This window comes from Phyllobates terribilis, unplaced genomic scaffold (genome assembly GCF_046119375.1).
Source record: "Phyllobates terribilis strain yellow unplaced genomic scaffold, ASM4611937v1 Scaffold_2__4_contigs__length_985480577, whole genome shotgun sequence".
Classification (NCBI taxonomy): Eukaryota; Metazoa; Chordata; class Amphibia; order Anura; family Dendrobatidae; genus Phyllobates; species Phyllobates terribilis.
Genome location: NW_027362762.1, coordinates 83132458 through 83147582, shown reverse-complemented (window position 1 = coordinate 83147582; position 15125 = coordinate 83132458). Strand labels below are relative to the sequence as shown.

General features: G+C 44.1%; 1 protein-coding gene across 2 annotated transcripts in view; it reads right to left on the bottom strand.

Moving 5' to 3' along the window:
• Positions 1–2893: 2893 nt before the first annotated feature.
• Positions 2894–15125, bottom strand: part of MTMR2 (myotubularin related protein 2) — a 48806-nt gene continuing 36574 nt past the window's right edge. For both annotated transcript variants that reach the window (XM_073662162.1, XM_073662161.1), the window contains one exon: positions 2894–12634. In XM_073662162.1, the coding sequence (XP_073518263.1) occupies positions 12485–12634 (150 nt within the window). In that variant the 3' untranslated portion in view covers positions 2894–12484. The remainder of the gene's footprint in view (positions 12635–15125) is intronic.

The window sequence follows — 15125 nt, the reverse complement described above, 5'->3', positions numbered from 1 at the left end:
GATGGAGCGAGACATGAAGTCTCAGATGTGCTCAATCGGATTCAGGTCTGGGGAACGGGTGGGCCAGTCCATAGCTTCAATGCCTTCATCTTGCAGGAACTACTGACACACTCCAGCCACATGAGGTCTGGCATTGTCCTGCATTAGGAGGAACCCAGGGCCAACCGCACCAGCATATGGTCTCACAAGGGGTCTGAGGATCTCATCTCGGTACCTAATGGCAGTCAGGCAACCTCTGGCGAGCACATGGGGGGCTGTGCGGCCCTCCAAAGAAATGCCACCCCACACCATTACTGACCAACTGGCAAACCGGTCATGCTGAAGGATGTTGCAGGCAGCAGATCGCTCTCCACGGCGTCTCCAGACTCTGTCACGTCTGTCACATGTGCTCAGTGTGAACCTGCTTTCATCTGTGAAGAGCACAGTGAGCCAGTGGCGACTTTGCCAATCCTGGTGTTCTGTGGCAAATGCCAAGCGTCCTGCATGGTGTTGGGCTGTGAGCACAACCCCCATCTGTGGATGTCGGGCCCTCATACCACCCTCATGGAGTCGGTTTCTAACCGTTTGTGCAGACACATGCAAATTTGTGGCCTGCTGGAGGTCATTTTGCAGGGCTCTGGCAGTGCTCCTCCTGTTCCTTCTTGCACAACGGCGGAGGTAGCGGTCCTGCTGCTGGGTTGTTGCCCTCCTACAGCCCCCTCCACGTCTCCTGGTGTACTGGCCTGTCTCCTGGTAGTGCCTCTAGCCTCTGGACACTATGCTGACAGACACAGCTAACCTTCTTGCCACAGCTCGCATTGATGTGCCATCCTGGATGAGCTGCACTACCTGAGCAACTTCTGTGGGTTGTAGAGTCCGTCTCATGCTACCACAAGTGTAAAAGCACAACTAACATTCAAAAGTGACCAAAACATCAGCCAGAAAGCATTGGTACTGAGATGTGGTCTGTGGTCCCCACCTGCAGAACCACTCCTTCATTGAGGGTGTCTTGATAATTGCCAATAATTTCCATGTATTGTCTATTCCATTTGCACAACAGCATGTGAAATTGATTGTCAATCAGTGTTGCTTCCTAAGTGGACAGTTTGATTTCACAGAAGTTTGATGTACTTGGAGTTATATTCTGTTGTTTAAGTGTTCCCTTTATTTTTTTGAGCAGTGTATTTCTGTGTAATGCAATATGTTCACATTTGGGGCCCCAATTTGTCTAAAACTGGCCCTGGCTGTTGCACTTGTTAGCTCCGGCCCCGACATACAGTAGTGTGATGAATACAGCACGCTTGCTGACCTCATACACACTGCTACCGGCGCCGCTGAGGCAGCAGACTCTGGTAAGCCCTTCATGGAGGAGCAGAAGATTAAATATGCTTTCATTTTAGATGAGGGGGCAGATTGGTGTTACTGCAAGGGTTCATTATGGGGCAATTGGCGGATTGTGAAAGGGGCATAGTATAGCAAGCAACAATGGGGGCAGCCTTTAAGCAGAGAGGCAGTGTGGGGGGAGATAAGGAAAGGGTCAGTTTGGGGTGATATTTTGGAGAGGAGCATTATGGAGAGTGTCACTTTGTGGGGGGTAATATTATGGAGAGAGACAGTGTGGTGAGGGAATATTATGGAGAGTGTCGGTATGTGTAGGGAATATTATGGAGAAGGAAAGTGTGGGGGGAATATTATATAGAGGGGCAGCGCAGGGGGAGTTATCAAGAGAGGGGCAGTGTGGTGAGGGATCATTATGGAGAAGGGCAGCGTGGGGGGGTATTTTGTACTGGAAGCACTGAGGGGCATTTATTCAGGGCCACAGCATGGGAGATATTTATGGAGCAGTATAATGATACTTTTATTTTTAAGGGCACCATTTCGGGAAGTACTGCTGAAGGCTGAGAAGATGGAAGTCTGCAGAGATTAGCTCTGGGCATGAAATCTCATCATAGTGTCTGTACTACATGGAGACAAAAGGGACGGGAATGACTTAAATCCGAGAAGATGTCACTTATAAGGTACCTGGATGTGAATTTTTGTTTGTGATACTATGTCTCATCAGTACTGTGGTTCCTGTATGGTCTGCAGTGTAATGATGACTGGTAACAGCAACTCCCAGCACCTCCTTACCATTGTATAGGACACAATGGGAGTTGTAGGTTCATGCAATACAATTGTATATGGGGCTGACCTGACATTGCAATTCATCGCTGTACTAAGCTTGGTGCTGTATACATGTACTAATGGTGGTTCTGGAGCTGCATTCATTTACTGACTGGTTCTAGTGCTACATTCCTGTACTGATGGTGGTTCTGGTGCTGCATTCATTTACTGTTGGTGTTTCTGGCTCTGCATTCATGTACTGACTGTGGTTCTGGTGCTGAATTCATGTACTGCTGGTTGATTTCGTGCTGCATTCATGTACTGATGGTGGTTCTCGTGCTGCATTCATTTACTGATGGTGGTTCTGGCGCCGCACTCATGTGCTGACGATGGTCCTGATCTTGTATACATGTAGAAATTCATAGCTGGCTTCATGGCTATGTTGAGATTATGAGTAGTATTCGGTGAGTTTCAAAAAAACTCAGTTTAAATTAGTTTGTGTTCACACGGATTTTTTTTTGGAGCAGAAACTTTCCAAATCCTCCTCAAAAACTTGATTCTAGAGATGTGTTCATGTAAGTACCCCTTTCAATTGTTTTTGGAATGTAACCCTTGGACCAAAAAATGTTGTGCAACCCTGATTTATACAATGAATATAATATTTCATGATGTTGTGAATTCTATAGAGAAATCTCAGTGATCAGCAAATTTAAAAAAAATCCCTTGTAACAAAAAAGGATTGGTAAAAGTTGACACCCCCTTTAATTAAACCTCTTATCTCTGGGTCAGATTAAAAAGAATGGACACGAACTCCAGTCAGACAGTAGTTTATTAAGGCTTTAGCATCCCAAAAATCTACAATTGTAAAGAACACATTTCCTTATAAACGCCAGGTAAAACAGTCACTTGATAAGTAACGTAGTAACAATCGCTAAAATATTACAGTAAAATCAGTGCAAAGTCCTGCAATTAACCATTTGCATAGTGTTACTTAAATTCCTTAATAAATAAAAGGGCATCTACCTGCAGACAGACCCATTCACATAAGGGCAATATGGGGACATCTTAGTATAATGAACCTACCTAATGCTGATGGTCGTCTCACCCCAAAGCGTGATACATGTAAATTTGCAATATATGTTGTAGGGTTTGTCCACTTTTGGTGACAATTATTTTAGTTTTTTTTTAAACTGAAGTGCATATACTTGAGGGGAAATTTTTTTTTTTAATGTTGGTTTCTCATAAAAAATGCAGCACGGTTTTGCTTTTACAAACTCTTTGCTTCCCAGCATATTCAACGTTGATGTGGGTTACAAACTCTCCCATTGTCAAAATGAGCTCACTGATAAGAGTCTCAGTCAACTCATTCTGCAGCCAGCAGTAACAGAAATAATAAAAGGCAAACGGCGCAAAATTGTTAATGAAACCCAATTGCAGAAATGATTTTTAGCCAAAAATGCATGTAAGAAATGAAAATTGAACAACCCCTTTAATGACGTGCCCATAACTGCACAATTAATAAAGACAATGTAGATGTAATGGAAGCAATGAGAGTTTCACCCAAACAAAAAAAATTGCAGGACCCCGGACCAGCAGCCATGTCGGTAGTCAATGGCCGCCAGACCGGTGCCCTGAAAACCAGCTATCTACCAGGATCACCGATGCCTCTTCTGATTTAGGTGGCCTGGTGTGACACCATGCTGCAATGATGACAGGCCTATTAATCAGAGGAGGAGAATGGGATTCCGGCAGGTGAGGAGGAGGTGGCTATGGACTATCGACACGGCTACTGCAGCCGGGATCCTAACTCGTGGAGGTGACCCTTTCACACCACCTGGGTACCGAGCAGATTTCCACTTTTATGTACCTAAAAGTGTACAGCAGGAAATAATGCAAAATGGAAAATCCATATATAAAAAAAACAGAGCTTCTACCAATCAGCAATTTGGGGTGCAATCTCTAGCATAGATTGATGTGCTCCGTGCACAATCCTGCTTGTTTCTTTCATGCGTTGCTCTGCAGAAATTATAACGCTTATACGGTCGCCCTGATATAAATTGGCCTGTCCCTTTAATGCTTTTTTTATTGATTAAATATGGCAGAGTCATCTCGATAATGCCCTGAGGTGAGCGCTCCCAATTTTTAAGGCACCTTTTAGCAATTCGGTCAATATCAGTGACCGGAAGTAATTGAGAGCGGCCATTACGATACAGTATGGGGTCTTCATGGCCAATGACCATTCAACTCTGTACCAACATTATTATGTTGTGCACAAAGATGGCAGATCAATGAGGGCACCCTAGAAATCCACAGCCCATTATCGGACATCGTTTTGGCTCTACCTGTGGCACGTTTGGGGTCTATGATTGCCATCAATAGCCAATTAGGGCTCCATTCAACTGTCTGAGGCCAAATTAGTGTCTTTTTTGGACTACGTTGGAGAGGTAGAAGTCAGTATAACTTTTTTTTTTTATAGAAGTAGTAGAAAAATATATTATTTTTATACTTTCATACAGCCGTCAGCAGTTTTGTTTTACAATGGCATCCTATTTGTACTGTACAGTGGCATGTAAAAGTTTGGGCACCCTGCATGGTTAGTACCTAGTAGCGCCCCCTTTTGCAAGTATCACAGCTTGTTTAAGCTTTTTGTAGCCAGACAAGAGTCTTTCAATTCTTGTTTGAGGGATTTTCATCCATTCTTCCTTGGAGAATTCTTCCAGTTCTGTGAGATTCCTGGGTCGTCTTGCATGCACTGCTATTTTGAGGTCTAGCCACAGATTTTCAATGATGTTAAGATCAGGGGACTGTGAGGGCCATTGTAAAACATTCAGCTTGCGCCTTTTGAGGTAGTCTATTGTGGATTTTGATGTGTGTTTAGGATCATTATCCATTTGTAGAAGCCATCCTCTTTTCAGCTTCTGTTTTTTTACAGATGTTGTTATGAAATTTAATTTAATCCATTCTTCCCTCTACCCGTGAAATGTTCTCTGTGCCATTGGCTGCAACACAACCCTAAAGCATGATTGATCCACCCCCATTGTAATGGTTGGCGAGATGTTCTTTTCCTGAAATTCTGTGACCTTCTTTCTGCACACATACCTTTGATCATTGTGGCCAAAGAGTTCTATTTTAACCTCATTGATACAAAGGACTTGTTTCCAAAATGCATCAGGCTTGTTTAGATGTTCTTTTGCAGACTTCTGACGCTGAGATTTTATGGTGAGGACGCAGGAGAGGTTTTCTTCTGATGACTCTTCCATGAAGCACACATTTGTTCAGGTGTCTCTGAACAGTAGAACAATGTACCACAACTCCAGAGTCTGCTAAATATTTCTGAAGGTCTTTTGCAGTCAAGCGTGGGTTCTGATTTACCTCTCCAGCAATCCTACGAGCAGCTCTCACTGAAATTTAGCTTGGTCTTCCAGACCTTATCTTGACCTTCACTGTTCCTGGTAACTGACAGTTCAAAATGTAATTAAGAAATGAGAAAAGGGCAACTTGAAACCTGAAACCTATTTGCTAACTTCTCAGCCTTCTTCTGCGTTGTGGGCCTCCATTTTAAGAGTGCTCAGCAGCTGCTTAGAATAACCCATGGCTGCACTTTTTTGGCACAAGGTTAGAGGAGGCGCTTTTATAAAGCTGGGAAATTTGCATCACCTGGCCTTTCCTAACAATAATAGTGAACAAACCATAACCCTAACAGACTAATTAAGGTCTGAAACCTTGGTGAAAATTATCGGAGCACACAAATCTCCAAGGGTGCCCAGACTTTTGCATCGGCCCATTTTCCTTTTGGTAATTTTTAAAATGTAAAACATTACAATATTTTTTTTTTCTTAAAATACAAAGTAAATGTGTCATCTTTAGGCCTTTTAGAGATCATTTCATCTACAACTTGCTTAACTGTTCACACTAACAGTAATTTTGACCAGGGGTGCCCAAACTTTTACATGCCACTGTGAACGCATGTCTATTGGGATACGATGCAACCCAAAGTCAGGAGATCGTCCTATTGTGTTCTCCAAATGTGGCTGGAGTGCAGCCTCATCTGCGCGCTGGTACCGGGCTTTAGAGATAAAAGCCGACGTTGATTTAACGGGGTTATAAAAGATGTAAAAAAAAAAAATGGATCAGCTTGTTTATTTTCTCATTCATTTGAGCTGCAATACCGGGGCCAGCCATTAGACAAAAATGGGGCGCTGTTTTCTGAAGAAAAGCAGATGCCATTTCCAATATTATAGGAGACCTTTAAAAGGCGCAGTGTTAATAGCACCGTGTGAACCCACTGATAAGACTGGTGTTGGTTTAGTAGATGCAGAGTGATTAACGCTATCATCTCCGAGACGCAGCAGTCAGGACACAATAAATAATGTAAGGCAGCAGTAGTCACATATTATATCGGTATGCGGGTTTGAGAGCCATGGACGGGAGGTTCCCTGACGTGAGATCTCCCCTGCGGCTGTACATTATAATAAATAAGTCGTATATGAGAACCGGATCTTTGGTTATTATGTATTAGTGTAGTTATTACATTTACAAAGAACACACGTAAGGCACAGGGACTACTCTGGCTGCGGAGTGTAAACAGGGTGTCGAAAGGGCGGAGAATGACACAGGGGAAACCACTATGGGAGACACCCCGTGAATCGCGCTCCGCCCCTCAGACACCGCACGAGGAGGGACACAGTGTGGAAGCCTTACTCTTTTCATAACCTGCTGGGTCTGCTGCTCATATTGTGCAGTTTCGGGGTTAATCCCATCTCCAATTTACGGTTTATTACAATTATCAGCCGTTCTTGAGATATTTACACTTTTCATTTCAGTTGTTTACAGCTTGTCGCCTAGGAAACCGACCACCGATGCTGTGTAAATTGAAGCTAGCTGGGATTAGGAGGTAACAGCATACTCCAGTAATCCTGGTCAGCTTCAAAACAAGGGCTTACAGGCTCAATCGAAAAAGAGCTTGTAAGCGCTGCGCATGTTCTGCTGGCTAACAGCGGTGGTCGGTCTCCAAGACGACAAGCTGTAAACAAAAGAAAAGTGTTAATATCTGAAGAACGGCTGAGAATTTTAATAATCAATTGCAAAAGTGCTTGGTTTTACAAGCGCTAGCCGACAATAACCATCTATAAAAACGGGAATGACCCTTTAAAGGAATTGCCAGGTTCTTGAGCAGCAATTAATAGCAAAAATTGCTACACACCTTTATATTTCTACTGCAAAATGCCCCTTGCTGCCTTTGTTTTATAAGATGCTGGAAATGACGAGCCAGCACGTGACCGCTGCAGCCAATCGCTGGCATGTCATCGCCAGCAGCTTTTCCAGTAAGAAAGCAATTGATCTGCTGGGAACTGGAGAGATGAGTAGCCTTTTTTTTGTGAGGTTATAACATTTGCATCTCTCTTTTTTAAGAACTGACAACCCCTTTAAGATAGCCGCACTGAAACAAAGATGGAGGAGTATAATGTGTGTGTAAATCTATGTAATTCCTACACCACGATTTAGTGCAAAGAGGCGCTGGCCAACATCAGGTGCCCCCTGATTACAGGTATCGTCCTCCTCCATCCTAGTAGCTGAACTTCTGTCTGAGGGTCCTTGTGTCTTGTGGACCCCAGAAGTGACGCCATAGCAGACTAACACCGGCTATACAACTACAGGGTGTCCTCACTAAAGGAGGTGTATAAGATTACCTGGCATGACCCTTGTCTATAGGCCGTGTCTGGTGCATTCATTGTCTATGGGACTGCTGCATACAGACCACTGTGATCTCCAACAGTCATATAGACAATGAATGGAGCAGAAGACATGCATCTGCTCTATCGCTCCATTTAAGACCTCCAGAGCCCCAATCTTGAGATCACTGGGGGTAACAGGTAATCAGTAAGTGGATAAGGAATACCTCTTTAAAATAGTGGCACATAATTGGTGCTCGGCAGTTACCAGATCCATCAAGAGCAGCATGTTGATGCTTTCCATCTAACTTGAGAATTTTTTTTTTTTATTATTACATTGAAGAAAGCTGGAAATGCTGCGGATTTTATCTGCACAGGTACAATCTACAGTGATATACAGTAGCAGGTGAGTCGATTTTCCACGCAATAAATTGACATTCAGTGCAAATTTTAAAATTTGATAAAGTGGGATAAAATCCAGGATGAATCTGCAGCAAAATCCGCATATTAGGCCTCGCTCCCACTGGAGTATAATACAGAGGAGTACAAAGCGAGAAAGCATCGCATTACACTCGGACCAATGTTAGTAAGTGAGTCCGTGCTCATCTGAAAATGTTTTCTCAGCTCTAATAGAAAGAAGGAAAAAAAATCTCAACATGCTGCGTATACGTGACGAGACTCGCCAATGCAAGCCTATGGGTGCGAGAAAAAAAAAATTGGACAGCACACGGACCATGCCTGTGCCGTCCAATTTTTAAGCACCATCTAGAAGGAAACCGAAATGTCATCAGCCAAGTACAGTAAATTCACAGTGTGACCCGTCAAAATAGAATACAGAGATAGCCAGATGTCCTGTAGATATATAATGTCACAAGCCCCCTATATCGCAGTCAGCGAAGCCCAGCCGCCCTGATGAGCGTTGTAGTCAGCACCCGGCGCCTGTGAATAGCGGTTACTTTACTGCTATTCACAGTCGCCAGATTCAGGGAACGTGGACGACATCGGAGGGACTACATCATGGGGAAATTTTTGGTAATAAATTGTTGAACGAGGGACAGTCTATTGTTTTTACTTCTGTCTTTTTATGTTTTTCAGGCATCCATTTCAGGACTACATTGGATTCGGTGGATTACTTTTATTTTTTTTTCAATAAATTAAAGGGAAAGTGTGGGGGAATCTTTATTCAAATAAAGTTGTTTTTTTTTATCTGTGTGTGTGATTTTATTTTTTATTACTGGGCTAGCAATATGAGTGTCTGACATACACCTCTCCATTACTAACCCCAGGGCTCGATGGCAACTGTAATTTTTGACAAATCACAGCTGACATCAACCCCAACTACCATTACGCAGACTGCCAACACACCAGGGCAATCGGGAAGAGCCAAGCAAAGCGCCAGAATTGGGGCATCTAATGTCTAAGGGTCAAATAGCCAGGGACCTTCCCAGCCTGATAACATCAGCTCACAGCTGTCTGCTTTACCTTTGCTGGTTATCAAAACTAGGGGGGACCTCATGTCATTTTTTAAAATTATTTAATAGGTTAAATAAGGGAAAACACCCTTTAGTGCCACGTGAAAGGCACAAATATTATATGTAGGGGGCTTGCGAAATTATATATCTGCAGGATATCTAGCTAATATCTATCACTAATATCTTTCTATCTATCTGGATATAAGATTGCTTTATTAGTTTGTAAACTAGCTTTAGGCTGAGTTCACACGATGCGTTTTTCATGCGTTTCCGCTGCGTTTTTGCAGTTGCGTAAACGCCGCGGAAACGCATGAAAAACGCATGGTAGAAGGGCAGCAATGTTCCCCAATGGAAATCCGCATGTGCTGTGCCCATGATGCGGATTTTTCCGCAGCGTAAACGCTGTGGTCAAAAATCCGCAGCATGTCAATTAATTTTGCGGAAACGCTGCTCTTTTGCCGCCATTGACTTGCATTAGACCGCATGGAATCCGCATCACTGTATATGTTGATGCGCTTTTCATGCGGTCTAATGTGCGGATGGTACCCGGGTGTGGATGAGAGGACTCTCATCCAGACCCAGGTACCATTAAAAAAAAAAGAATAAAATAAAAAATATATATATTCTCACCTTCTGACGGCCCGCGCTGTGTCCTGCCGGCTTCCCGCGCACTTCGCGGTTGAATGAAGGACCTTCGCTGACGTCAGAGTCATGTGACGGGTCACGTGACGCTGACGTCGGAAGGTCCTACAGTCTTCACTGCCGGCAGCCGGGACCGATGAAGCAGGACACCGGGGGCCATCAGATGGTAACGTATAGATTTATTTTTTATTTTTTGACATCACACACTATATAAATCCATGCCGTTTGCATGGATTTATATAGTGTAAAGTTGACAAGCACTTTCCTAGTGATGCTAAAATCGCTTGGGAAGCGCTTGTCAACCCGCATGCGGAAATGAAAGTGAAGACCGCTTCATTTCCGCATGTCCCTGGCAGGAAACCGCATGTACAATCCGCATGCGTTTTTTTCCTGCCAGAGAGATGCAGAAACGCTCAGGAAAAAATCCTGAGCATTTCTGCATCGTGTGCACATACCCTTAAATTACAGTATGCAAAAAATGGTTGCTCGGTAGCACTATTCAGCTGAATGGCCGTCATGTGATACTACATTTTCCAGCAGAATTTCCTGACCATGGCTTTCCCTGGAAAGATCATCTGTTTGCTGCGGTACCGGAAGTGAGACCCAGGTTGATCCACTGATTGCCCCGGGGGCATCATTTTAAGAGGATTGTCTCTGATGACACAACCTCTTTATAGGGTAGCACCAACAATCTCCTATCAGAAATGTAAAAATGTTGGTGTGAGCCGCAGAGTGGCTTTTCAGGGGAGGCTCCCGGCCATCAGAGAGCTGCTGCCCTTCACCAGACATAGTTGGCTATATTAGAGATATCCTTTAACCCCTTCACAACCATGCGATTTTCCGTTTTTTGCTCCCCCTTCTTGCCAGAGCCATACCTTTTTATTTTTTTCGCTAATATTGCCGTATGAAGACTTGTGTTTTGCGGGATGAGTTGTACTTTTGAATGACACCACTGACTTTACCATATAGTGTACTGGAAAACGGGAAAAAAATTCCTAGTGCACTGAAATTGCAAAAAAAGTGCAATTCCACAACAGTTTTTTTTTTTTAATTTAACATTTTCGCTAAATGCTAAAACTGACCTGCCATTATGATTCCCCAGATCAGTACAAGTTCGCAGATACTAAACTAGTATAGGTTAGTTTTTAAGCGGTGAAAAAAAAATAATAAAATTTGTAAGAAGAAAAAAATTGCTTATGTCGCCATTTTCTGAGACCTGTAGCGTCTCCATTTTTCGAGATTTGGGGCTGGGTGAGGGCTTATTTTCTGCGCGCCGAGCTCCTGTTTTTTCATTGATACAATTTTGGGGTAGAAATAATGTTTTGATCGCTTGTTATTGCAATGTTGCGGCAACCAAAAAAACATAATTCTGGGGTGTCGATTCTTTTCTCTCGTTACGCCGTTTACCGATCAGATTAATTATTTTCATATTTTGATAGATCGGACATTTCTGAACGCCACGATACCAAATGTGTATTTTTTAACGGTTTTATTTATAATGGGGCAAAACGGGGGTAATATGAACTTTTATTTTTTTTAAATATTTTTTAAAACTTTTTTTTTGTTGTTTTTTTTTTTACTTTCTTTAATAGTAGTCTTAGGAGACTTGAAGCTGCTAATGTCCGACTGCCTGTGCTACACATAGCAGGGATTCCTCACTGCTATGTGTAGCAAAAATCAGCATCTCCTATGAACACTGGCCACGAGCTTGCATTCATAGTAGATTCACAATGACAGGTACGGGAGTTTTCTGGAGACCCCCGGCTGTGAAGACAACCCATCACTGCCCTGCGATCAAAAAACAGGAGCGCCAATGGACGGGACTTGTGACACGCTTCCGGCCGGCGCATGTTAAATGCCGCTGTCACAGATTGACATCGGCATTTAACTTGTTATCAGCCGCGGGTGGATCTCGGATCCAACCGCGGCTGTTAGAGGCACATGATAGATGATCAGATCAGTTGTCATGTGGCAGGAATGATGTGGGCTCAGCGCTGGAGCCTGCATCAAAGGCAGGGAGACGACCTTAGACGTACCTATGCATCAAAGATCGTGAAGGGGTTAATGACTACTATTACGAAAAGGGTGGAGCGCTAATTTAAAGGGAACTTGATAGATTCCTTCTGCCGGTCCCCAGCGGCTTCTCTCCGTCCTGCTCCTGTAGACAGTCCCTATACACACACATGGTGAGAGACCTGTCAGTCATGCGGAGTGGGTGGTGGTGGGGGTCGCTGGGACCGGCCTCTAGGACTAGTCATCCGAGACACATTTTCAAAATGTTTTCTGATAGTAAGACATACATGGCTTCAATAAAACAGCCAATGTCAGAGTCACGCTGCCCGAGCAGCACAGCAGAAGGTTTTATAGTACATCTGCCTGCAGTCCTGTAGTCTCAGCACTTGCTGTGCTTTTCTGTAGTCACTATGGCTGGAACCAAGCTGCATTGCCAGACACGGCCCGTAGGCAAGAGTGGCGCTGTTTCTACAATCTTCTTTTTTTTTTCCCTTCCAACCTCTTTAACAATGCCTGTGTTAGTCTGCTATAAATATATGTATTTATGCTCTCACCCATGAGTAAGACTTTAGAAAGTTCCTTATATCGAGCACCATATCGGCATTAAACGACGGTCTGAGTGACGGACGCCAACGACCCTCCTCGCTCGGAGGACAGCGAGCGGTTGCTCATCTCTTGCTGCAGCTCTTCTACTTTCTTCTGCAGCTCGGCACGTTTTGCGAGGATATCCTTGCAGCGGCTACTGATAGAGTCCTATGGGGAAAAGAGACATCAATCAACCTATAGTAGTTAACCCTTTACTGCCATGGCTAGTCTGTGTCGACATATTCCCAGAACTGTAATTTTTTATTTTTCTGTTGATGGAGCTGTGTGCTTTTTATTGCAATTTTTTGGGAGGGGTGCAAATAACGAAAAAAAAAACAAACAAAAAAAAAAAGCTCTCAATGAATTCATCTAGGGGTGCAGGGAGCATGTTGACACTACATGTGTCTCAAAAAATTGTAAATCATTGGGTAGTGAAGAAAGAAAAATTACATTTTTACAGCTAAAATGTTGTTTTAGCCACCGATTTTTAATTTTTCTAAGGGCTAATGGGAAAAAATGGACCTCACAGTTTGTTGTGCAATTTCTCCTGAGTAAGCCAATACCCTACATGTAATCGGGAACTACTTTTGAGGCACAGTGCAAAGCTTAGAAGGGAAGGATCGCCATATTATAGTGCAGATTTTACTGTTATGGTTTGTGGGTGCCATGACCCACTGGGCAGAGCCCCTGTGGTCCCAGAACAGCAGAAACCCCCATAAGAGACCCCATTTTACAAACTACACCTCTCAATGAATTCATCTAGGGGTGCAGTGATCATATTGACCCCACAGGTGGGTCACAGAGTTTTATACCATTGGGCAGTGAAGAAAGAGATTAGTTACTTACCGGTAACGGGATTTCTCGGAGACCATGACAGCACCACGAGAGAGGGAATTCCCCCACCAAGGACAGGAAACCTACAGGCTTAAAAGGGGCGGCCCTCCCTCTCGCCTCAGTTTGGATTACAGAGCATTGAGAGGACCGCCCGGTTAGTAGACATAGCAACATAATCATGAAATAAACAGTATATACATTTTCTTACAACACCAATGTGTGAGAATAAAGAATGAAAACAGATAAGAAGTGCTCCCAAAAAGGGGTGAAGTGAGGGAATATAAGGGTGCTGTCATGGTCTCCGAGAAATCCCGTTACCGGTAAGTAACTAATCTCTTTATCGGTCGACCATGACAGCACCACGAGAGAATTGCAGAGATGAAGATTCTAGGGAGGGACCACCGCTTGGAGCACCCTTCTCCCAAATGTGAGGTCAGACGAAGCACCCAGATCTAGTCTATAGTGCTTATAGAAGGTAGATGAAGAAGACCAAGTAGCTGCCTTACATATGTCCTCCATCGAGACGCCAGACCTCTCTGCCCATGAGGTTGCCACCGCCCGGGTAGAGTGAGCTTTCAGGCCACGCGGTGCTTCCTCTCCGCTGGATACATAGGCTAGCGTAATGGCCTCCCTAATCCATCTAGCTATGGTGGATCTAGAGACCTTAAGCCCCTTCCTAACCCCCTGATAGGAGATAAATAAGGAACTCTCTCTCCTAAAGGGCTGAGTGACAGCAAGGTACCCAACCACACACATTCTCACATCTAAACCATGGAAATCTGCTTCTATCTGATTACTAGGGTTCGGACAAAAAGAGGGTAATATTACTTCCTGAAGTCTATGAAACCGGGAAGCTACCTTAGGCAAGTATGCTGGATCTGCTCTAAGAATTATTCTGTTGTCCAGAACCTGGGTGAAGGGAGGGCCAGAGGACAGAGCCTGAATATCACCAATCCTCCTAGCAGATGTTAGGGCTACAAGAAGCGCTGTTTTGAGGGTAATAGATCTCAGGGATACAGAATCTATTGGTTCAAAGGGTGCCCCAGCTAACGCTTTCAGAACCAGGTTTAGGTCCCATGGAACGACATTAGTTTTGGTAACCGGCCTGGACCTACCTACTGCTTTTATAAAGCGGGAAATCCAATAGTTTTCTGCGAGGACTCAGTTATAGAGGGTACCTAGTGCCGACACTTGGACCTTCAAGGTGCTCGTTGCTAACCCCAGCTCGAAGCCCCTTTGTAGGAACTCTAAAATCTTCCCAATTGGCGCTCCTTTATCCACTGAAGTTTTAGAAAAAGATAAAAACTTGTTCCAAACTTTTGCATAAATTTTGGTAATGACATGCATTCTACTACGTAATAAAGTAGATACTAGACTCTGGGAAAAACCTTTTAGTTCTAGCAGGGACCTCTCAAATTCCACGCCGTCAAGTGGAGGCCCGGAGCTCGCGGATGGAGCACTGGACCCTGGCTGAGGAGATCCGGAACTTCGGGCAGGACCCAAGGGTCCGAGATGGACATGTTCCTCAGGCATGAGAACCAGGGTCTTTTGGGCCAAAAGGGGACGATCAAGAAGACCCTTGCCTTGTCCTCTCTGATCTTTCTTAGCACCATAGGCAGAAGGTTTAACGGCGGGAAGGCATAGGCCAGACTGAAGTTCCAAGGGATTTGGAGAGCGTCTACTGTCAGGGGCCTTTCTCTCGGATCTAGGGAGCAAAAAACCTTTGTCTTCCGGTTTTGCTTTGTGGCGAAGAGATCAACCACCGGAAGACCCCATTTCCGGACTAATAGGGAAAAAATGTCCTGTTTTAGTTCCCATTCGCCGT